The following is a 24,405-nucleotide window of genomic DNA, read 5'->3' as shown; positions in this document are numbered from 1 at the left end:
ATATTAGGACATCCTCAGGCATCATCCTAAACTCTGTTCTCCCTCAGGCAAAACTCCGTCCTTTCTCTTCCCTCATCTAAAACTCAAACTCCTTCCCCCTTCATCCCTCAGATCAAACTCCCTCCTCCCTCAGACAAAACTCCGTCCTTCCTCACACCTGGGAGTTGTAGTCTTGCAAAAGATGGAGGAACGCTGGTAGGAAAACACTGCACTATGCATTTATGCTCCATTGCGGGGCCTCTCTCACACTCTGCAGACCTCTTGGCCTGAGGCAGGACAGAGTTTTGTCTGAGGGAGGAGGAAGTTTTCGATGAAGGAGAACGGGGTTTGGCCTATGGGAGGACATAGTTTTGCCAGAGAGAGGAAGTAGTTTTGCCTGTGGGAGGAAGGAGTTTTGGCAGAGGGAGAAGGGAGTTTTGGCAGAGGGAGGAGGAAGTTATGCCTGAGGGAGGACCGAGGATGAGTTTTGCCTGAGGGAATAAGGAGGACGGAGTTTTGCTGGAGGGAGGACAGAATTTTGCCTGAGGGAGGAAGGAGGACAGAGTTTTGCATGAGGATGGAGGAAGTTTTGCCGGAGGGAGGATGGAGGACAGAGTTTTGCATGAGAGAGGACGGAGTTCAGGATGATTCCTGAGGATCTCCTAATATGGACACTGTACTTTATTAATTCATGTAGCAAAGGTAATGTGGTATCCCGGTACCGTATTGCATACTGTACCTTGTATGGTGGTCCCCAAAGTCAGAGTTACTACGTTTAGGTAGGGTTCTCCAGGTGGGACAGCCCCTAGTCGCCTCCTCCTTCTCTAATTTTACAGTGTTTATGTGTATAGATTTAATAATGTATATAAATGGTAAATACCTTGATGCGGTTACAGGACCTTCGGTCATGTGATTTATGTTGATTCCCCTAATGTATGTTGGAGGACCTTTGGAGGTCCTTGGGTCACATGTTTACCCAAAACTCTTTGTACAGAGGATTGACAGTTGTTATGGACCAGTGAGCTTAAAAGGGTTCTCCGGTGCTTACTTATGCTCCTTTGGATAGGGGATAAGATGCCTGATCGCGGGAGTCCCGCCGCTGGGGACCCCCGGGATCATGCACGTGGCACCCCGTTTGTAATCAGTCCCCGGAGCGTGTTCGCTCCGGGTCTGATTACCGATGACCACAAGGCCGGCGGCGTGTGACGTCACGCCTCCGCCCCCTTGTGACGTCACGCTCCGCCCCTCAATGCAAGCCTACGGGAGGGGCGTGACAGCAATCACGCCCCCTCCCATAGGCTTGCATTGAGGGGCGGAGCATGATGTCACACGGGGGCGGAGGCGTGACATCACACGCCGCCGGCCTTGTGGTCGTCGGTAATCAGACCTGGAGCAAACACGCTCCGGGGACTGATTACAAATGGGGTGCCGCGTGCATGATCCCGGGGGTCCACAGCGGCGGGACTCCTGCGATCAGGCATCTTATCCCCTATCCTTTGGATAGGGGATAAGATTTGTAAGCACCGGAGAACCCCTTTAAGGCCAGCCCCTGCCCATATAAGGGAGCTGCCAGCCAATGATCGCTCTCTTGGGTTGCTGCTCTCGTGGATGCCGGACTATCAGGACAGATCTGCGCAACTTACAAAGACAAGCTAGGCCAGAAGCCTGCCGGCCTCAGCCTGAAACTAAACCGTGAGTTAAAATCTCAATCCCCGCTAAAGCTAGCGTGATTACTGGACCGAATCTAAACCCCTAAATCCAGTGGATCAGAGCAACAATTATCTTCATAAGCTCAATAGACTCACGAGGTCCCAACCACTTTTCAAGCTCTAATAGACTTGGTTATATGGACTGTTCCTGTTCATTATTGCATAAAATCTTCAGTAAAAATTCCAACAGTTTTCAGCAAACTCTCCAGTTGTGGACAATCAATTATTTCCTATCTCCCTATCGCTCTTGTGACGGGTGGCGGTAGGACAAGGATATTGAGAATAGCCCTCACCCTGGCGTCACGAATAGAAAAGGTTAACAAGGCACCCTTTAGTAACCGCACAGCTACACCCCATATACCCTACAACCCCAGGCTACCACAGTAAATTTGTCATTCATCTCTTTGCATTGGGATAAATCAATACATATTCTAGTGATGATAATGCATTAGGTTTACTTACGGTCATATGTCTCAAACCAAATATCAAACAAGGATTTCATAGTAAGCCATGCCAAAATATGAACCAAGCTGTTCTACATCTCATGTGTCAAACTCTGCTATGTTTGACAGATAGACTTTGACATATGACTTAAGTATAAAGTAGGCATTCAAAAAAAAAACAACTATTGATGGAACCTACTTGGTTTAAAGAATTTTTATTGGATTTTTTTTGAGAAATTTACAACAAAGGAAAGAGTGGCCAAAGAAAACAACATGGAGGCCACTTCTGTCTGGTTCCTTATATGATTCCTCATAAGAATGTAGAAACAAATTGCATAATAAAACAAACCCCCTTCCTTTACTGCACTCCCCAACCCACTTTAGGATGTCTACAGTCCATCATCCGCCTTTACCGTATTTTCCGCCCTATAGGACGCACCGGCGTATAAGACGCACCCAATTTATAGGTGCAAAATCTAAAAAAATTAAGATTTTGAACCCAATAGTGATCTTCAACCTGCGGACCTCCAGATGTTGCAAAACTACAACTCCCAGCATGCCCGGACAGCCGTTGGCTGTCCGGGCATGCTGGAAGTTGTAGTTTTGCAACATCTGGAGGTCCGCAGATTGAAGACCACTGCATAGGAGGTAATACTCACGTGTCCCCGCCGCTCCGGACCCGTCACCGCTGCCCTGGATGTCGCTCCATCGCTGTCGCCGTGTCCCCGTTGCTCCGGAACGTCTCTGCTGCCGGCCGGGTATCCTCGCTCTCCGTCGCCGCCATCACGTCGTTACGCACGCCGACGCACGTACGCGACGACGTGATGACGAGGAAGGAGAGAGCGCCGGCCATACAGGGGATCCCTGAATGGAGAAGACACCGAGGAGACAGGTAAGGTCCCTCCCGGTGTCCTGTAAGAACTAACCCGGCTATTCAGTCGAGCTGTTCGGGACCGCCACGGTGAAATCGGGGCGGTCCCGAACAGCCTGACTGAACAGCCGGGTTAGTGTCACTTTCCCTTCAGACGCGGCGGTCAGCTTTGATCGCCGCGTCTGAAGGGTTAATACAGGGCATCGCCGCGATCGGTGATGTCCTGTATTAGCCGCGGGTCCTGGCCGTTGATGGCCGCAGGGACCACCGCGATAGGGGGTGTATTCGCTGTATAAGACGCACCGACTTTTTCCCCCCAGTTTTGGGGAAGAAAAAGTGCATCTTATAAGGCGAAAAATACAGTAATTAAAGTTTTATCAGTCACGTTAAAAATCCTTATGAGCGGCCAACAGTGTTACACAGTTTGCAATAACAGGATATAGAGAATACCTTTAATTTTATATAATGAGCTTTAACTCCCTGCTCAGTCGCTCATTGACAGACAGGCCGGACTTGGCTTACAACGTCAATGTCTGATGTAGTTATCTGGTTACCCCCTATGGCTTCTGTTACTCACTCATGGATAACAGACTATTTGGATGATCATCTGTTCATAATTCATATATATCAAGTTTACATATATTAATGGATGGCTCTAGTTGTTCCATGTAATTAGAATATAAATAGTCATAATACAATTAGTTAACAGCAGCCTCATGATGGTTTTCATGTAGTAACCGATTCATCCCATGCTACACAATGATCAGTGACTCCATCTAATCTACAGCACACAGTGTAGTCTATGGGGGGGGGGGGGGGGGGCATCTGCATACTTTCTAATGCATGACATTAGAGTTTTAGGGGGTCCGCTAACTCTTTGCCACCTCTGACCTCTATGAACGTTTCGATTCTAGTGCCTCCTGAGAATAAAAAGCACCGAGGTAGGATATGCCCCGCTTGTTTTGAGCAAAGTTTGAAAGAATGTTACAGCAACCGCACCATTCAGTGTTTGAATGAAGAAGACAAATGCATCAATTACATTGGAAGAATTATTGATCCAGGTACTATATCTACAATAATATATATCTACATCTTTTATATATATTATCTACCTCCCATGACCTCCCTGCAGCACCTGGCGTTCGTCTAAAATGCTGGCTACGGCGCTGGAGGCTCGTGACATCACAGCCGGCACGCCCTATCCCACAGACTTGCATTGAGAGGGAGGGCGTGACGTCACGAGCCTCCGGCGCGGCATCCCTTGTCATCCGGCATGGAGTGAAGTTCGCTCCGTGCACCGGATGACTGGGGTACCACAGCAGAGATTGTGGGGGGTCCCAGCGGAGGTACCCCCACGATCAGACATCTTATCCCCTATCCTTTGGATAGGGGATAAGATGTCTAGGGGTGGAGTACCCCTTTAAATACATTTTAATATTAAAAATAACAAAAAATGCGCTGATGCCCACCATTAACGATTCAGATGATATGATCAATACTGATCACGGCATCAGCGGCAATGCCAGGGCTCTGATCATCGGATCACCCGCGTAACGATGAGCCAAGATGGTGGCCGGAGGTCCCCTCAACTGCCTCAAACCACTCTAACAGGGTCTTCTTCTCTCGGAGAATCCAAGTCCATAGGAACAAGGGGGAAAAAATGGGTTTCTGGGGGCGCTTGCCGGTAGGAGAGGACCGCCAACACCATAAAATATAATAAACAGGTACTTTATTTACATGGACATGTAAATAAAGGTCCGTGAAAATAAAGTACCTTTTTATTATATTTTACAGTGTCCGCGGTCATCTCCTACTGGCGAGTTCATTTTTTCCCCCTTGTTCCTATGGACTCAGATTTTCCTACGTAGACTTTTCAGCCAGACTGGTCTGGGTTGGAGGCAGCCACCGTGGAATTGACAACACCACAAGTTGAGCAGTATATTTATCTGTTTATGGTCATTCCGGTTCTCCCGGATAATGGCACCAGGCAGCGCCCCGGTCTCTGTTCATTTTTTTTCTTTGCATGTACTCCCAGGGTCTTCTTTTCTGGTCCGCCTTCTAGCAGAACAGTAAAGTACCTCGCCTATAATACTGATCAGTGCTACAGTATGTCTATGCATTGCATTTGATTGAGATGCTCAAAAACCCTCCAATGTGGCTGATTTAAAGGAATATATAGAAAAAATATTTTAAAATACAGGACAAGAAAAACAAGACACTTTTTAGTTCAATGAGAAAGGAGGAATATTACCACCATACATAGTACCACCATACGGTTAATGACCAAATCCTGTATACTGACCAATATTACTAAAAATACCAGTATACAAGGGAGAATAATACTATGGTGTCCCAGTACGGGATATGGTCCCGTATGGTCCTTCTCTCCCATCAGGTTGAGTCCCTGTCTTTCCCCGGGGCTCTCCTGTAGTGTCTCCCCCTGTTTATATAGATTTCCCATAAAGGGTTTTCATGTAAAGAGTAAAGTACCTTTATTGTTTGTCACATGATTATGTTTGTCACATGTTTAAGTCATATGATTGTTACCCAGAGAACCCAGTGACCAGGTGACCTTTCTAGTGACCTATGGGCTCCTTGCACAGCCCCCTATATTAGATGGGGAGGAGCTGCAATCGATCTCTTAGCTCATTGTTACTTCTACTGAGGTCAAGTCCAGTCCAGTGTTCCAGTATCAGTGACCAGAGCATTGGAGGCCTCAAGCCTAAAGTCTGCAGCCACCTGTCAATTGCAAGTAAGCCAAAGTCATCTAATTGTCAGTCAAGTCAAGTCTACTGTCTATTCAACATGGCCTGCAATATAGTCTCTCAAGTCACTGCAAGTCCCACAAAGCCTGCGAGGTCCCCCTGTGCCACTGGCCACCTCTTTGGGATATTGGCTGAACTGCATAGACTGTACCATCTGTCAAACCTCAGTAAAAGCTACCATTACCCTTAAAGGAGTAGCCCAGTCCTTAAAAAGCTATCCTCTATCCTAAGGGGATAAGTTTCAGATTGCGGGGGGTCCAACCGCTGGTGCTCCCCCCGCGATCTCCCCTCCGGGGCCCCCGGCAGCCCGCAGGAAGGGGGCGTGTTGACCACAGCACGAAGTGGTGGCCAACACGCCCCCTCAATACTGCGCTATGGCAGAGACAGAGATTGCCGAAGGCAGCGCTCCGCCTTTGCCATAGAGTTGTATTGAAGGGGTGTGTCAGCCGCTGCTTCGCGCGGTGGTCAACACGCCCCCTTCCTGCGGGCTGTCGGGGCCCCGTACGGCAGATCGTGGGGGGCACCAGCGGTTATCCCCCACAATCTGAAACTTATCCCCTTATCCTTAGGATAGGCGATACGTTTTTCAAGACTGGAGATCTCCTTTAACCTGGCCTTGGACTCATTATTGCCCCTGCCTGACTTAGAACTAGCGGAACTATCTTCGGGTGATTATATAGGAAAACCACGCCCTGGTGTCACAAACACGAAACGGTTAATACCATCTACACCTGGGGCCATAACATCTGCCCCCTTACACCTCACATCATACCCCGTGACGCACCACAATACCGCCACACCATGACCTCTTCCATTATCACCACATAGTGACTGTATAAAAACCACTGAACACAGACCAAAATCCCCCATACAAATGCCATACAGTGGTGACCCCGGGGAAAATTTACCAAAACCTGTCTAGAGGAAAAGTTGCTGAGTAGCCCATAGCAACCAATCAGATCGCTTCTTTCATTTCTGAAAAGGCCTCTGAAAAATGAAAGAAGCCATCTGATCATATGATATTCACTAATGTCTAGGAGCCACAGTGTTTTTATGATACTGTTTTATATTATGCACTTTATCCCTTTTCGCTCATAATGAACTTTGCAATATATGAATATTAATGTTTTTCACTTTATTATTCACTGATTGTTTAATTGTTTGCACGGGTCCTGCGTGACCATAAATATGTACAGTGGTCCCTCAACATACGATGGTAATCCGTTCCAAATGGACCATCGTTTGTTGAAACCATCGTATGTTGAGGGATCCGTGCAATGTAAAGTATAGGACAGTGGTCTACAACCTGCAGACCTCCAGATGTTGCAAAACTACAACACCCAGCATGCCCGGACAGCCAACGGCTGTCCGGGCATGCTGGGAGTTGTAGTTTTGCAACATCTGGAGGTCCGCAGGTTGACGACCACTGGTATTGGAGGTTATACTCACGTGTCCCCGCCGCTTCGGACCGTCACCGCTGCCCTGGATGTCGCCCTCCATCGCTGTCGCCGCGTCCCCGGGTGTCCCTGACGCTCCGGCAAGGCCTCTGTTTCCCCGGCATCCTCGCTCTCCGTCGCCGTCATCACGTCGCTACGCACGCCCCTCCTATTGGATGACGATGATGGAGAGTGCCGACGATGCTGGGGATCCCGAAGATGACGAGCCGGAGCCCCGAGGACAGGTAAGTGATCATCAGGGGACCATAAGGGGGAACCATAAACGGCTATCCGGTGGTAGCTGAAGCAGTCTGCGCTGCCGGATAGCCGTTTATGTGATGGCCCCGACATACAAAAGCATCGTATGTTGATGCTGCCTTCACCATGCGATGGCCTCTGAGAGGCCATCGTATGTTGAAATGATCGTATGTCGGGGCCATCGTAGGTCGGGGGGTCACTGTACTCTGTTCATTCACTTACTGCTTGAAAATGGCTTGGTGAGCAAGCCGAAACATCGTATCACATTATGTGAATAAAGACATCAACTTTTTCGCCTACTGGAGTTGCCACTGTGTATCTGTTTGTATAGATAGATAGATAGCTAGATAGATGATGGATAGATAGATAGATATGATAGATAGATAGATAGATAGATAGATAGATAGATAACAAGCAGGTGGAGCAGCACTCAAACTGAAGTAGGTGGGTGCAGGCTGTGGTTGGACCCTGGTCTTAGGTCCCCTCAGATACAGCAACGGTGAAAACACGGCAGCACTCCAAAAGTATGGTGAATAGTGGCTTTATTATCACCAAAGAATGTTCAGCGACGTTTCGGCCACCTTGCGTGGCCATCATCAAGCAGTGCAAGTTACAAAGTGAGCAGTTTAAAAAGGGTGAACATGATGACATCACATCCTGTGGGCGTCAATCTCATTATCATATATACACAAATAAACTAAATAAGATTACAGCAATTGTACTCTACAACTCATTCATTTAAGGAGACCTCCTTAGCTGTAAATAGACATTTGCAAACAAAAAAAAACATTTAAATACAATGCATTATATAGGTAAATATTATTTCCCATATACAGTGTAATCGTGGTAAATAAGTTTCCATCTGTACCTCCAGATCGGGTCAGGAGAGGGAGTGCCAGATCCCACCCACTTATGGAGTTCAGTCGTAGCCAAATTCCAATAAAAAAGAAAAAAACACATTTATAACAGTAGATTGCCGGTATCGCCGTGATCTGTTTACTTCCGATGTGCGTAGTGGTGACACGTCATCTCTGCGCATGCGTATGCAGTAAGCTCGTAGCTCCGGCCCATTTTGAGTGAGGGCAGACCATAGTGCGATCCCCATTGTATCTTGCGCCTATCTGGATAGGTCGGCTCCTCGTGCCTGCGCTTCAGCGCCCTGAGAAGCCAGTCTGCCATCTTTGTTGCTGGAAACAGGACATTTCAGGGCACAATAGTATAGGCAAATATGGTGCATATTCCCAGTGGGCTATTTTGTGTCAAACTCCAGTTGTATTGTCCCCAAGCACTCAGGGACAAATTCTGGAGTATATCAGTCCCATACTCTTGTTCTCCACTCCAGAGGGCGAGCACATTGGGAAAGGCAGAAGCCCCTGATATGAAAATGCACTCATCGCAATAGTATCCAGGCCAGTCCTTTATAACCAGCATTTTCAGGCAATAGATGAGTGTCACCCCGCTAAAAAGAAAAAAGCTTGGAAACATAAAATAGATATAATGAAAATAAAACATGAAAATAAAATAAAATATAGAATAATGATGCAAAATAATCAAAAGAAAAAATTGGAATAGGCTTTTTGTGTTGGAGTTTTAAGAAGGTGTCCTCTATCGGACAGTGGAGGGGATCTTGTCCAGTTCCTGACCCGATTCTAGGAGAAACCAGAAAAGAAAAAGTGAGTGAAAACATTGTATGAATAACAAAACACAGAACAGGTGGATCTACTGTCTACAACATCAAGCAATACATATATCGTGTGTAATTTTAAAATCCACATTCAAGCCTCTTGGTCTGAGACTGGAGTTTGAAGATCCAGCTTAATTCTTTCTTTTTAAAGAACACTAATACGGCCCCCTCCTCTTTTCAAGGGGGGGGGAACATGATCCACCAGCATAAATTTAAGGTCTCTCTCACTGTGACCCATCTCTGAAAAATGCTTAAAAACAGGAAGATCTTGTTTTTTCTTCCGTATTGTGTAGCGGTGTTGATTCATCCTCAATTTAAAGTCAAGGGTGGTCTCGCCCACGTACAGTTTGTGGCATGGACACCACAAAACGTAAATAACGTGGTCGCTTGTACATGTAAAGTAAAATGGAATTTTATACTGGAACCCTGTTTTGGGGTGTTAAAAGTACGTCCCCTTTTGCATGTAGGTGCAGTTCACATATGTTCTACATGGGTAGGAGCCTGTGCTTTCAACAGAAAGATATTTCTGGGGGCGTTTTTTTAAGGGACACATCTGTCCTGACCACTTGGTCTTTAAGATTTGTAGGGCGTCTATACGACATCAAGGGCAGTGTATTGAACTCGCCCACATGGGCATATTCTCTACTAAGGAGCCCCCAATGTTTTCTTAAAATGCCAGCTATTTTGTTGGAGGAAGTGCAATATGTAGAAACAAATGCTATTCTCTGGATTATGTGTTTCTCCTTAGTAGGGTATAAGAGATCTTGTCTGTCAATGGGCTTGATCTGTTTCTTGCATTTGGAAATAATTTTTTTCGGGTGCCCCCTTTGTAAACAAAAAAATTGCCATTTTCTCAATGGCTGGTTCCACTCTCTGGTATACTGACAATTCTCTTTGCTCTCAGCATCTGGCTAATCGGAAGGGACCGTATTGTGGGTTTAGGATGACCACTATCATATTTAAGAATGGAATTCCATTCCAATTCCATTCTTAAATAGGATAGTGGTCATCCTAAACCCACAATACGGTCCCTTCCGATTAGCCAGATGCTGAGAGCAAAGAGAATTGTCAGTATACCAGAGAGAGTGGAACCAGCCATTGAGAAAATGGCAAAACATTTTTTACAAAGAGGGTACGCGAAAAAACTTATTTCCAAATGCAAGACACACTCCTACTCCCATAGACTTGCATTGAGGGGGTATGGCTGTGACATCACGAGCGGGGCGCAGTCGTGATGTCATGAGCCTCCGGCACTACACCCAATGCTCTAAACGAACCGTGCAGCAGGGAGATTGCAGTGGTCACTAGCGGCGGGACCCCTGCAATCAGACTTGTTATCCCCTATTCTTTGATAGAGGATAAGATGGCTTGGGACGGAGTACCCCCTTTAAACTTTAAAAGGATGTAGAAATGTGATATCCCTGAATCATCTCCAGTGTTCTTTATTTACAGGTAATAACATGGAAGACCATAGTTTCAAGGGCTGCCTCTCTCCTTTGGGCTGTGTGTTCAGGTTTGGAGTGATGACTGCGGTGCAGGAAATTCACACTGTCCTCTTTGAATGCAGCAATTAAAATAAAGTTTTTACATTTTCAACTAAACCTAATAAAGCAATCACAATATTTTGTCAAAATGTGGTTGGAACCTTATATACGAAATGCTCTCACCTAGGCCGTCCTTACACATTATTGATTCAGGACTCTGCACAGTCTAATATTCAAGATCCATTGTCCTCAAATTAAACTTTATCCAAAAATGGTTGATGCTCAGGTTCCATTAATCTAGGGTAAGAAGTAAGGACTGGTGAGAGTAAGGTTTTTAGGCAAATTTACCAGTTGGTCAGGGATTAAAAAAAAAATAAGCATCTACTTACCTCCTGCTGCTCCCCCGACGCCTCCATTGTCCGGCTGGAGTCCCCACTGCATTCCTCTTCCAGGTTCCCTATGGTCAACACGTCATTCTGTGTCTCAGCAATTGCTGATGTCCTGCCTCGGCAAGTGATTGTTGGGCTGCAATCTGGCGTATTAAAGGAAATCGGTCATGAGTGTCACCTCCACTAACCTCTCGGGACTGACAGGTAGTGCAGGTGACACTGATGACAATGATAATTTCCTGGTCTCGAAAGATGGAGTGAAGATGTCGGCAAGTCCTGGTGGATGCCGCAGAGGTGTTTGTGACCTTCACTGTCGGGTTGAAGGAGCAGACCGGAGACGCCACAAAGTCACCGGTACCAGAAGGCGAAGGCTGCTGGGGGACTCCTCTGGCAGGCGTAAGTCCCATCACCACACCATTGTCCTCGAGGGTGCCATCCCCAGTGCAGCTCTCATACCACTACCGTTCATGAGGTTGCAGGGTGGAGATCAGAAGCAAGGAGACAAGTGATTACCCCGCCAGGGGCAGGTTTCTCAACCTCTTCATCATATTCAAGCCCGGAGAGGGTGTTCTCCAGTGCCCCACCCAAGTCAGAGGCCCAAGTTAGGCCCAAGTCGCCCCCATTGCCAAAGTGGGTGTTCGGAGATGAGCTCATGCTCCTCAAGTATATGGAGGAAAACCTCATCCCCCTACCCAAGAGGGAGCCACCAACCAGCTGGTGTGGTGATGCTCTGGATCCAGAGCATCACCACACCAGCTGGTGCGAAGGCCAGGCCTCCAAAACATCTGGCCCACCAAGAAGACAGAGGCTGCTGGCCTGAATGGGATCCCTAGCCGCCACCTTATTGAGCAACATCAAAAATAAAAAAGTGATATGTGTTCCAGTTTGAGGCAAAGAAAGACTGTTGTTCCTGTTTTACAGTATGTCTTCATTATTTGCAGATTTTCCAGCCTGTGTAGGACATTAAGCGCAATGTCCCAGGATCTTAGCCGAGAAAGGAGGGGTATGTAAAATGTTTGGGGATACCTGTTGTACATACATCCCAGATAACACAGGACCCAACGGTAAAGTAACCATAGCCATAAAAAAGTTAGAAAGTCTTTCATTGGAACTTAAAAGAAATTCTGGAGTGTCAGACCCCTGGGACAAATATTTTAATGGAATGGGGGGATTGGTGGTTTGGCAGCACACAACAGATGATAAATGCAAGGATGCTAAGAATTGTTGTTCTTATTTGGATCAATATATTTTGCCAATCCCCCATTACATTAAAATATTGGTCCCAGGGGTCTGACACTCCAGAATATCTTTTAAGTCCCAATGAAAGACTTTCTAACTTTTTTATGGCTATGGTTACTTTACCGTTGGGTCCTGTGTTATCTGGGATGAATGTACAACAGGTATCCCCAAACATTTTACATACCCCTCCTTTCTCGGCTAAGATCATATCTAAGGCCATCCTATTTTGAAACGTCATAGTAGATGGGCACTAAGCTGTTCAGCCTGTCCTTTGAAGGCTTCTAATGAAATGTTTACAAATCTTTGTTGATTTGACAAATACTGCTTTTACTTGGTCTCTAGCCTTAAAGGGGTACTCCGCCCCCAGACATCTTATCCCCTATCCAAAGGATAGGGGATAAGATGTCAGATCGCCGCGGTCCCGCTGCTGGGGACACCCGGGATTGCTGCTGCGGCACCCCGCTGTCATTACTGCACAGAGGTCCAATCCCTGATTTTCTGAGTCTTGAATATCTTTCTTCCTCTCCACCTGGCTACATATCTTCTGAATCTCCCCATCTCTGGTATGTCTTCTGTCTCCTCTGAATTACTCCTACATATACTGACATCCAAATGTCTTATAGCCCGTTGGTGGAAATCCCTAGAACCTTCACCGACTCGAGCCTTGCTAGATAAGATCAGAGAGGTATATAGGATGGAACGTATGTTGGCAATACTTGATAATAAGATGCACATCTTCCAAACAACATTTGGGAAGAATACGATAATTCCCTACATAATAGATGACACGGCAAGACCATGCAATTTACTTTCTAAATCTTTACTTTTTCCCTCTTCTCCCCCTTCCTCTTCCTTACTTGCCCCTACCCCCATTCTTGTTCCGTTATTTCTTACTCTACTTCTATCTATATTTTCCCCTTATGAGAGGTTTTTCCTCAACATATATGCGACTGTTGTTTTCTTTATTGCATAGCGCTTATGTTTCAGATTCATTATGTATGACTCTATTTTTTCTTTTCTTTTTTGTATTATCCTTTTCCCTTTCTGTTATAATGAAAAACTAATTAAATAAACAGTTATAAAAAAAAAAAAAAAAAACACGACTTGAATACATACTTAACAGTGTTAGAGAGGGCTTCACAGCTGTTAGGCAGTGTTAGAAATGTGTTTGGGGCTTATTTTAGTGCCGGTTTGCATCAGAACCAAACAAAATCAAATCATTTTGAAAAAGTTCAGCAAAACCGCAAAAAAATTGCATCACACCATGACCACCACCATTATCATAATATAGTCACGGGATAATACTACCATACTGATTGTGAATAAAACCACTATACACATAGTAGTCTCACCAATAACACCACTATAGGAGGGACAAATAATTGTACCACATCATGACTACACATTTCCACCACATAGTGGCTGGATAATACCGTCATACTGATACTTAATAAAAACAACAGTACACCTTTGGTGGTGATCACGGCTGTACACAGACTCTGCAGACCATATAAGTGATTGCATACAGTTACATCAGGTGACTCGCAGGTGAAGTCTCCTCTTATGCGAGTCATTCACTTTTCCTGTAGGTCCCCCTGAGGGTAATTACTTCCTGTAGGCAGTAGCAGCCCCCCTGTAGGTAGGTCCCCCTTTAGATAGTAGCCCCCGGTAAATAGTTGAAACCAACCCCCGTGTGTGTGTGTATATATATATATATATATATATATATATATATATATATATGTAGTTGGGGCCGCCCCCTTTAAGTAGTAGTAGGAGCCCCCTTTATTTAGTAATTGCAGCAGCTCCTTTAGGTATTAATATCAGTTACCAATGGCAAACAACTTGCCGTGTAGATAGTTTGATGGGGTTCTCACCTTTTTGGTGTTTATGGCCAATATCCTAGGTTTACCACTACCATTACTATTTTTGAGAACCCTGAGAGGAATACGGTGACAAATTTTGCTAAATTTGTCAATGACCACCCAAACTACCATTTTCCTAAGTGAAAGGGGTAACTTAGTAACAACGACCATAGACGGACAAAGAGTCCCCCAAATGACACAAGCACAGATGCCAAGGCACAAAAATCTTTTTGTGGGAATCATTATCAGGAGCCTGATCTTGGTTGCCCTTATGACGGAAGCCAGATCAGGATTTACAGCACACATAACAATACCAGCCAATAAACTACTCTGAGGATCCAACTCGGGAGAAGAGCCGGCAGAAAAACTGTGGAATAAGGAGTCAGCAGTAAAGAGTACCTCTCATGATCTTGTTAAATGTTATAATCATCCCAGGTCACTGCCCCCATCATGATAAACCACCCCCTGCCTGTTTTTTTTTTATTATTTTTTAGTTTTCTACCTTGATATTGCTCTGTATTTTCTACTCAGTCTCAGTCAGATTCACAGACTGGGAAGGGGCGTTTCCCAGCAGGTGTGAAATCATCTGAAGCCATAAAGGGGAGAACTTCCTCCCTCACTCTGCTATACACAGCCCAGAGCAGTTCAGTGTGAGATGAGCTATGTTTGGCTAAGGCTGCACACACTGCGCCTCAGCACTCCAGACTGCATTTCCTGATTTTGGACTTCTGTCAGGTCAGCAGGAATCAAAAGTTTGTGCAAGAGATGGGGGGAAATGTGCTCTGGACAAGTAGGGAGACACCTAGTGGCAGCTTTTTTTAAATGCAAATAAAACAGAAAACTTCTTTATTTTTTATTTTTTAAACAAAGTACATTAGAAAGATTTTTTATTTACCATAAGGAGTGCAATAGAATTTTTTTTTTTATGAGAGTGCCCATTTACCATTCTTTGAGCCAGGCTTATAAGTAATGACAAAATCAAGAACAACGCCCAATGAGACGGCCGGGGATTTGAACATTTGTATACTAAAGGTCTATTCACGCGTACATATCCTGCGCAGATTTGATGCGCAGGATTTGAAGCTGTATTCAGTCATTTAGTTTACATGGGAATCTGCAGTATAAAAACCTGTGCATCAAATCTGCGCAGAATACTGTACGTGTGAATACACCATGAAGGAGGGTCACATTTTGTGTTCAGTTAATACTGTTACCTTATGTTGAGTCTCCTTTAAGAAAAGGGCAATTTTTCAAACACCCACATAAGAGTAACGTTGAACAAACCTAGAAAAATAACCTTATGATCAATTACCACGGAAGTGACTAATGACAGGTGATGACAAACACCATAGCTGGAAGGGTATAGGTTTGTATACATAATTATTGTTTAATCAGGAAACAATATACACACACTTCTGAATTCAGCTTGTAAATATAATAGATATACGTTTGATACTGGCGAGAGAACTTCACTTGGCTCCACCATAATGGGATCCTTCATTCTTTCTCTGACTATCTTCTGTGCCATCTCATGGACAGGTAAGGTATTGGTAAAGTATCTGTTGTGGTCAGTAAACTCTTTCTGTGGTTTGATGCATCTCCACGTATAGGATATGTGCTGTAAATTACCCTTTATGGATATACTGTGTTCTATTTGTATTAGTCATTGAGAACTACAAATACGAAGGACAAGCACAACACTAAAGAACACAAGATTTTACTTGAATATCACATTTAAAAGGGTACTCCGCCCCTAGACAACTTATCCCCTATCCAAAGGATACAGGATAAGATGTCTGATCGCGGGGGGTCCCGCCGCTGGGGACCCCCGTGATCTCGGGTGCAGCACCCCAGACATCCGGTGCTCTTAGCAAACTTTGCTCCTTGCCGGTTGACCAGTGATGCGGGATGGAGGCTCATGATGTCACGGTCATGCCTCACTTGGAACGTCACGGCCACGCCACCTCAATGCAAGTCTATGGGAGGGGGCATGACGGCTGTCATGCCCCCTCCCATAGACTTGCATTGAGGGGGCGTGGCTTTGACATCAATAGCTGGGCGTAGCTGTGACGTTACAAGCTTCGGCACTGCACCCGATGCTCTAAATGAATGCCGGGTGCAGCAGGGCGATCCCCAGCAGTGGGGCTCCCCAGCGGCAGGACCCCTGCGATCAGACATCTTATTCCCTTTCCTTTAGATAGGGGATAAATGTCTAGGGGCAAAGTACCCCTTTAAGCTTATTATATGTTAGTTTAAAGGTAGCAATCACCAGGTTCCATGATCCCTATTGTTCTATGTACTGTCCTAAAGCTACGGAAGCTATTCCCTAGGGAGCACCATTTTTTTTGATGAAATGGGTTCTTTGAAAGTGAACAATCCTTCATATTTTTCACCGGGCACTGGGCCCCTTTAGTCCGGCAACTCTACTGTGGGGGTTAAATATAAATTTTCAAACATAACCTTTCTCCCATAATAGGATTAGTTTTCGGTCTTTCAGGTCTTGCACTAGAATGTCTTCAATGTATGGAAGCAAACAGTTACACATGTGACGGGGTCTCAGTTCAGTGTCCTAACTCTACAGAATGTATGGTGATCTCCCAGTTGTATAGGATCGGTGAGTATCATAAAATTTTCCAATTTTCAATCTATTATATACAGAGGTGAACATTTTTTGTTTTATTGCTACACCATACCAAAAAAGGGCATTTTCACCTTAAGGGTCTATTCACGCGTACAGTATTCTGCGCAGATTTGATGCGCAGGATTTCCTGCTGCAGATTTCAAAGTAAACTGAATGACTGAACACAGCTTGAATCCTGTGCATCAAATCTGCGCAGAATACTGTACGTGTGAATAGACCCTAAAGGGGTATTCCGGCCATATGCATCTTATCCCCTATCCAAAGGATAGGGGATAAGATCTGTGATCGCAGGGTCCTGCTGCTCGGAGCACCGCGATCTCGGCATCCTGTGGTGGGCGCTGCCTCCGAAACCGAGATGTGACATCACAGCCACGCCTCCTCATGACGTCACACCACACCCCCTCCATTTATGTCTATGGGAGGGGGCGTGACAGTTGTCACGCCCCCTCCCATAGATATAAATGGAGGGGGCATGGTGGGATGGTACTAAGGGGTGTGGCCATGACGTGACGTCTCGGAGGCAGCGCCCGGCACAGAATATCAGGGGCTGCACCAAGATTGTGGGGGTACCAGTGGCGGGACCCCTGCGATCACAAATCTTATCCCCTATCCCTTGTATAGGTTGTATATGTACTGCAATAGGTCATTAAAGAAACGGACCCAAAGCTTGCTATTCTTATCTACTTTTCCCAAGCGTTATTTAAAGAAGTACTTTGGCGAAAATGAACTCATTTCTATGGGAGGGCAGATGATGCCCGAGAGCTGTACTCTGGTCTTTTCGGTGCTCCCATACAAATGAATGGAGCGCATGCCGGCTGTAGCGCATACTCCTCACTAAGCGCTGGGTCCCATCCCAGTGATCGCAAGGGGTCCCAGCGGTCGGACAGCTACTTATCCCCTATCCTTTGGATAGGGGATAAGTAATTTTTCACTGGAGGTCTCCTTTAAGTGTTCCCCATTTCCATACCAGTGCTCGGCACAAAAGGCTCTTGGGCACTGCCATCATCCAAACCTCTTTGTCCTCAGTACAGAAATATTAACTATATTCAAAGACTTGTACAAATTTTCCCTGGTTTCACCCATTGCCTTTAAGAATCTAGTAACTTGAGTAGCCAATGATGTCATCGGCCGGATGATTCCTGAAAATTTACCTTTTATTCACCACAGATGACACAGAATATCACTCAATTAAAAAGGGCTGCAATCCCGGCTATCCCTGCAACAAGGTGCAGTACGTCTCAAATTTTGAGAATAACGATAAAATAGTTAATGTGCAATGCTGTACAGGAAACAACTGTAACAACGGTGACTACCATGGTAAGTGCGCTATTTCTGACTTTGTTAACCCCTGTAGCAAAGGTAATGCGTTCGTCCCGTAATGATTATTGAGGCCTAGTGGCCACATAGCTTCAAGTTGCAAGATCCATCATACCCCTTTTTGCAGTAGCAGATGATGTCGATCCATACCATCCATGCAAGGCCGTCTCTGCGTATAGGCAAAATAGGCAGCCGCCTAGAGCACCCTTTTGATGGGGGGTGCCACTCTGCCTGCCGCAAGAAAGTTAGGCAACCAGAATCCAAACCATTTGCTCAGCCAGTGCATCACCCCAGTAGTAAGGTGGGACGTGTCAAAGGGTAGGCCAATGGGCGGAGTCAAGTGCAAAATTAGCTTTTGCCTAGGGTGGCAAAAATCCTTTTACTAGCCCTGGGTCCATATTGCATTCACCTCCTGTGCATGTGCCTCATTCATATGCTGAATGAAACGGTTGGCACCCACACCAGTTCTTAGAGCAGCGGATGTGTTCTCATATCCTATGGAATAGGAGACATTGTCTTACCAACATAAAAGAAAATACACTTGCATACCAAGCTGTACACTACACACGTGGAATGACATGTCATGAACTGGTTAATTTTTACAGTGTATCCTGTCAGTTTGATTTCCTTATATATAGAATTAAAGAGGTACTCCGGTGGAAAACATTTTTTTTAAATCAACTACAGATTTGTAAATTACTTCTATTAAAAAAATCTTAATCCTTCCAGTACTTATCAGCTGCTGTAGGCTCCACGGAAGTTGTATAGCTCTTTTCAGTCTGACCACAGTGCTCTCTGCTGACACCTCTGTCCATGTCAGGAAATGTCCAGAAAAGGAGCAAATCCCCATAGCAAACCTGCTCTGGACAGTTCCTGACATGGACAGAGGTGTCAGCAGAGAGCACTGTGGTCAGACAGAAGAGAAATAAAAAAAATAAAATAAAAAATTCCTCTGGAGCATACAGCAGCTGATAAGTATTGGAATTAATATAAATAATTTACAAATCTGTATAACTTTCTGGCATCAGTTGGTTTAAAAAATAAATTGTTTTCCACCGGTGTACCCCTTTAACCTCTTAAGGATGCAGGGCATACCTGTCACAAGCTGACCCCGCATCATAGCAGGTCGGTCCCAGCAGCTATCAATGGGCAGGAAACGTGGCTAATACCGGACATCACTGATCACTGTGATGTCCGATATTAACCCCTTAGATGCGCCGATCAAAGTTGATTGCCGCGTCTAAAATGAAAAAAAAAAATGCTTCCCGGCAGCTCAGCGTGTCCCGAAACCATGGTGTCCCGATTAGCTGAGAGGACAGGAGGAGGGTCCTTAGCTTTGCATAAAACAAGCCCTCATATGGGTCTATAGGTGCAAAACTGAAAGCGTTATGAATTTTAAAAGGTGAGGAGTAAAAAACTAAAGTGCAAAAATGGAAAAACCCCGAGTCCTTAAGGGGTTAAGCCGAGTCCTGCCTGTCTGTCAATGAGCAGCCATGTAAGGAATTACAGCAGAGAGGCATTGAGGTCCTAAGGCACATCGGACCCTAGGCCACACCTCTTTGACACTCTAGGGAATTTATTGCTTAGTTGTTTGGATTTTCTTTACTGATGAGAGAGAGATACTGAAAGATATTCTTCTTTTTTTTTCTGATCTATTCCTATTTTTTATTTCATTTTTGTACATTATCATGGGGGCAGACATCTTACCTGAGTCATTTTTAATAGCATTTAAATATTTTCTTTACTGAAAGCCCCATAGACAACAATAGACAGGACCTGTCCGATTTACATGAATGTGAAATGCTATTTGGTGTGCTCTGTGACCTTTGCAACGGTCAATCAACAGGGAGGGGAAGGCTGAGCTGTGAGATCGCTTATCTTCTCTATATACTACTGTCACTTTTTACTGTAATACAGAACAGATCATCTTCCAGCCTCCTTATCATCACATACAGAACAGTAAGTCTCAGATTAGTTTTAGGCTAAGTTTCCACTTTTTTTTTTGGCAGTTTTTGAGCCAAGTGTAAGTCATTCCTTTATATGTCCTTTTCCTTTTGAATACACTTCTGGCTTTGGCTCAAAAACTGCACTGGTAGTTTTTAAAAACTGCCAGAAAAAAACAAGTGGAAACTTAGCCTTAGGCCTTGTGGTCAGAATAGAAACTGCAAGATTTCAGGATTATTTTATGACATACCGTATTTATCGGCGCATAACACGCATTTTTTAGGCTAAAATTTTTAGCCTAAAGTCTATCTGCGTGTTATATGCCGATAAGCCGCTGCAGTTCAATGATTTAAAGCGGGCGCTTTAAATCAATGAACTGCAGCGGCTTTTGCAGGTGCAGAGACCTGCCGTCGCTGCCGGCTTCTCTGCCCCTGCCTATCCTGGGGTCCAGAGACTGCTGGCGCCGCTGCCCCATTGACCCCCCCCCTCCTTCCCCATTTTTTTCTGACCCCACACAAGCCCCCAGGAAAGGCAGGGGGAGAGAGGCCGTCGCTGCCCGCTTCTCTCCCCCTGCCTTTCCTGGGGTCTAGAGCCCTGCTGCCGCTGCTTCTCTCCCCCTGGCTATCGGCGCTGCTGCCCCTTCTCTCCCCCTGGCTATCGGCGCAATGGGGCAGCGGCGCCGATAGCCAGGGGGAGAGAAGGGGCAGCGGCACCCATTGTCGGCGCCGCTGCCCCGTTGCCTCCCCCATCCCCGGTTGTATAATTACCTGTTGCCGGGGTCGGGTCCGCGCTGCTTCTGGCCTCCGGTGTGGCGACCCCTGCGTCGTTGCCATGCGCTGCGCAATGACGAGTCACGTCACTCGTCATTGCATCTCGCAGTGCATTGCAACGACGCAGGGAACGCCACACTGGAGGCCAGAAGCAGCGCGGACCCGACCCCGGCAACAGGTAATTATACAACCGGGGATGGGGGAGGCAACAGGGCAGCGGCGCCGGCAATGGGTGACGCTGCCCCTTCTCTCCCCCTGGCTATCCGCGCCGGCAATGGAGCAGCGGTGCCGATAGCCAGGGGGATAGAAGGGGCAGCGGCGCCAATAGCCAGGGGGAGAGAAGCGGCAGCGGCACCGATAGCCAGGCGGAGAGAAGCGGCGGCAGCAGGGCTCTAGACCCCAGGAAAGGCAGGGGGAGAGAAGCGGGCAGCGACGGCCTCTCTCCCCCTGCCTTTCCTGGGGGCTTCTGCGGGGTCAGAAAGAGTGTATTGGGGTATACACATGCACACACAAGCACCCTCATTATACCAAGGATATTTGGGTAAAACATTTTTTTACCCAAATATCCTTGGTAAAATGAGGGTGCGTGTTATATGCCGGTGCGTGGTATACCCCGATAAATACGGTAGATAGTAAAAATGGAAAATTTTAGAAAAAAACATCACCAAAAATTCTTTAAAAAAAAAAGATGTTTATTAAAGGGGTACTCCACTGGAAAAAAAAATTTAATCAACTGGTGCCAGAAAGTTAGACAGATTTGTAAATTACTTCTATTCAAAATTCTTGATTCTTCCAGTACTTATCAGCTGCTGTATACTACAGAGGAAGTTCTTTTCTTTGTGAATTTCTTTTCAGTCTGACCACAGTGCTCTCTGCTGACACCTCTGTCCATGTCAGGAACTGTCCAGAGCAGGAGAGGTTTGCTATGGGGATTTGCTCCTGCTCTGGAGAGTTCCTGACATGGACAGCGGTGTCAGCAGAGAGCACTGTGGTCAGACAGAAAGGAAATTCAAAAAGAAAAGAACTTCCTGTGGATCATACAGCAGCTGATGAGTACTGGGAGGGTTAAGATTTTTAAATAGAAGTAATTTACAAATCTGTTTAACTTTCTGGCATCAGTTGATTGAAAACACTGGAAAACATTTTTTTTTTTAAGAGTACCCCTTTAACTCTTTCCCACCTCTGACCTCTAGGTTTTGTTTCTAGTGGATCCTCTGGAAAAAGAACACCGAGGTAGGATATGCCCCGCTTGCTTTGAGAGAAGCATGAAAGAATGTTACAGCAACCACACCATTCAGTGTTTGAAGGAAGAAGACAAATGCATCAATTACATTGGAAGAATCATTGATCCAGGTATTATATATCTACATAATATCTATTATCTATATTATCAACTTAAATGTTTCAGATCATCAAAAATTTTTTATATCAAACAAAAATATCTTTTATAAAACACTAAAGGGGGAGATTTATCAAAACCTGTGCAAAAGTGCAACTTTTCCTCTGGACAGGTTTTGATAAATCTCCCCCTAAATGCAGTTACAAAATAAGTGATCATTTCTACCCGAACCCTTGTGGCCCTATGTAAAAAAGTAATGTAAAACAGTTGCCCTATGTAAAAAGATGCAGCTTCTGCTTAACGAGGCAACTGTACTATGCCCAGCAATTACAAAGCACAAGCCCTTTTCTAATGAGCAGGACTTGTGCATAGACCTTCCTTGACATTGTTCGGTGGCATCTCTCCGTACCGATCTGTGCAAATCAGGCCGGAAACATGTAGAAAAGAGGTAGAAACATGATATCCCTGAATCATCTCCAGTGTTCTTTATTTACAGGTAATAACATGGAAGACCATAGTTTCAAGGGCTGCCTCTCTCCTTTGGCCTGTGTGTTTGGGTTTGAAACATTGATTGCTGTGCAGGAAATTCACACTGTCCTCCTTGAATGCAGCGATTAAAATAACCTTTTCAACTAAACCTAATAAAGCATTTACATCAATGTGTCTCAAAATGTGGTCTTCGATATATGAAATGTTCTCACCATGGCTTTCCTTACAGTTTAGATTCAATGCTCTGCACAGTCAAGACTAAAGATGAGAAAGCCGAACCCTGCGAACCCGGATAAGACTCGAATTGTATGGGTGGTCGTGGCTTGCAGAACTTTAGAACGTTTCCCACTTTGGCTCACACTAAACGGGAAATGTGCAAAATAGTATCATGAAGGATAAGAAACACATGGGGGGGGGGGGTATTTATCATTGTGTTCTTGTGCTTTTTATGGTCAACATTTTGCACATTTTGCTGAGCGTGTCTATATTTGCAGGTTTTTTGGCTGTTTTTTTTTGCTTAGGTCTAAAATCCGTCTTTTTTTTAACTTTTTGGTGTTGTTAGACCTTTTTTTCAAGTGTCGAATGCAGTGGTCACTAATTTATGTACTGCCTGTTTTTGAATTTTGCGCAATTTTTTGGCCACATCTGATGCAAAAAAAAAAACGCAAATATAGACCACCAGCCGACCAGGTCTAAAAAAGATGACTACTCCCGTCTGTTTGCCAGCTTCACATGGGTGGTCAACTAGCTTACCTAATTAACATCAACAGTTGTGTATGTACTACTGAGTTATGTTTGTAGCATATATTAAAGGACATGTTTGGTGCTCACTTTTCTTATTGTATCCGTTCTGGGCTGCAACTGCAAAAAAAAAAGAAAATAAGCTTTCTCTTACCTGCCAATGAGCCCCCGGAGCTCCGGTACAGGTGATCGGTCCCCGGGCTGTATTCTTCTTACTTCCTGTTAGCCCGGCACGTCACACGGAGCTTCAGCCTATCACTGGACGAGGCGGGACATCGCTGCAGCCGGTGATAGGTTGAAGCTCCGTGTGACGTGTCGGGCTAACAGGAAGTAAGAAGAATATAGCCCGGGGACCGAACACCTGTACTGAAGCACCGGGGGAGCCTAGGCAGGTGTTACGCCGAGCGCTCCGGGTCCCCGCTCCTCCCCGGAGCGCTCGCTTCACTCCCTTCGCTGCAGCGCTCCGGTCACGTCCTCTGACCCGGGGCGCTGCGATCCTGCTGCCAGCCGGGATGCGATTCGCGATGCGGGTAGCGCCCGCTCGCGATGCGCACCCCGGCTCCCCTACCTGACCCGCTCCCCGTCTGTTCTGTCCCGGCGCGCGCGGCCCCGCTCCCTAGGGCGCGCGCGCGCCGGGTCTCTGCGATTTAAAGGGCCACTGCGCCGCTGATTGGCGCAGTGGTTCCAATTAGGGTTTTCACCTGTGCACTTCCCTATATTACCTCACTTCCCTTGCACTCCCTTGCCGGATCTTGTTGCCTTAGTGCCAGTGAAAGCGTTCCTTGTGTGTTCCTTGCCTGTGTTTCCAGACCTTCTGCCGTTGCCCCTGACTACGATCCTTGCTGCCTGCCCCGACCTTCTGCTACGTCCGACCTTGCTTCTGCCTACTCCCTTGTACCGCGCCTATCTTCAGCAGCCAGAGAGGTGAGCCGTTGCTAGTGGATACGACCTGGTCACTACCGCCGCAGCAAGACCATCCCGCTTTGCGGCGGGCTCTGGTGAAAACCAGTAGTGGCTTAGAACCGGTCCACTAGCACGGTCC

General features: G+C 45.9%; 2 protein-coding genes across 7 annotated transcripts in view; one reads left to right on the top strand and one right to left on the bottom strand.

Moving 5' to 3' along the window:
- The window catches only part of LOC130293890 (phospholipase A2 inhibitor and Ly6/PLAUR domain-containing protein-like), a 116,718-nt gene that overhangs the window by 85,069 nt on the left and 7,244 nt on the right, over positions 1-24,405 (bottom strand). For 2 of the 6 annotated variants that reach the window (XM_056543113.1, XM_056543116.1), the window contains exon 2: positions 8,330-9,110. The exons of the other annotated variants lie outside the window; for them this stretch is intronic. The gene's annotated coding sequence lies outside the window, so the exon portion shown is untranslated. The remainder of the gene's footprint in view (positions 1-8,329; positions 9,111-24,405) is intronic. 6 annotated transcript variants of the gene reach the window in all.
- On the top strand, positions 595-22,803 carry LOC130293888 (phospholipase A2 inhibitor and Ly6/PLAUR domain-containing protein-like). Its single transcript, XM_056543102.1, has 5 exons — positions 595-681; positions 16,620-16,736; positions 17,931-18,080; positions 22,001-22,147; positions 22,630-22,803. The coding sequence occupies exons 1-5, from the start codon at positions 624-626 to the stop codon at positions 22,749-22,751; spliced, it is 594 nt and encodes a 197-aa protein (XP_056399077.1). The 5' UTR covers positions 595-623; the 3' UTR covers positions 22,752-22,803.

The sequence above is a fragment of the Hyla sarda genome, chromosome 10, assembly GCF_029499605.1.
Source record: "Hyla sarda isolate aHylSar1 chromosome 10, aHylSar1.hap1, whole genome shotgun sequence".
Taxonomy (NCBI): domain Eukaryota; kingdom Metazoa; phylum Chordata; class Amphibia; order Anura; family Hylidae; genus Hyla; species Hyla sarda.
The sequence above is the reverse complement of the archived record's forward strand: the minus strand, read 5'-3'. Positions and strand labels throughout refer to the sequence as shown.

Coding starts and splice junctions, on each gene's coding strand:
- LOC130293888 (XM_056543102.1), top strand. CDS start 624: ATGATTCCTGAGGATCTCCTAATATGGACACTGTACTTTATTAATTCA. Junction 16,737..17,930: donor CTCCCAGTTGTATAGGATCG/GTGAGTATCATA, acceptor TATTCACCACAG/ATGACACAGAATATCACTCA. Junction 22,148..22,629: donor TGGAAGAATCATTGATCCAG/GTATTATATATC, acceptor CTTTATTTACAG/GTAATAACATGGAAGACCAT.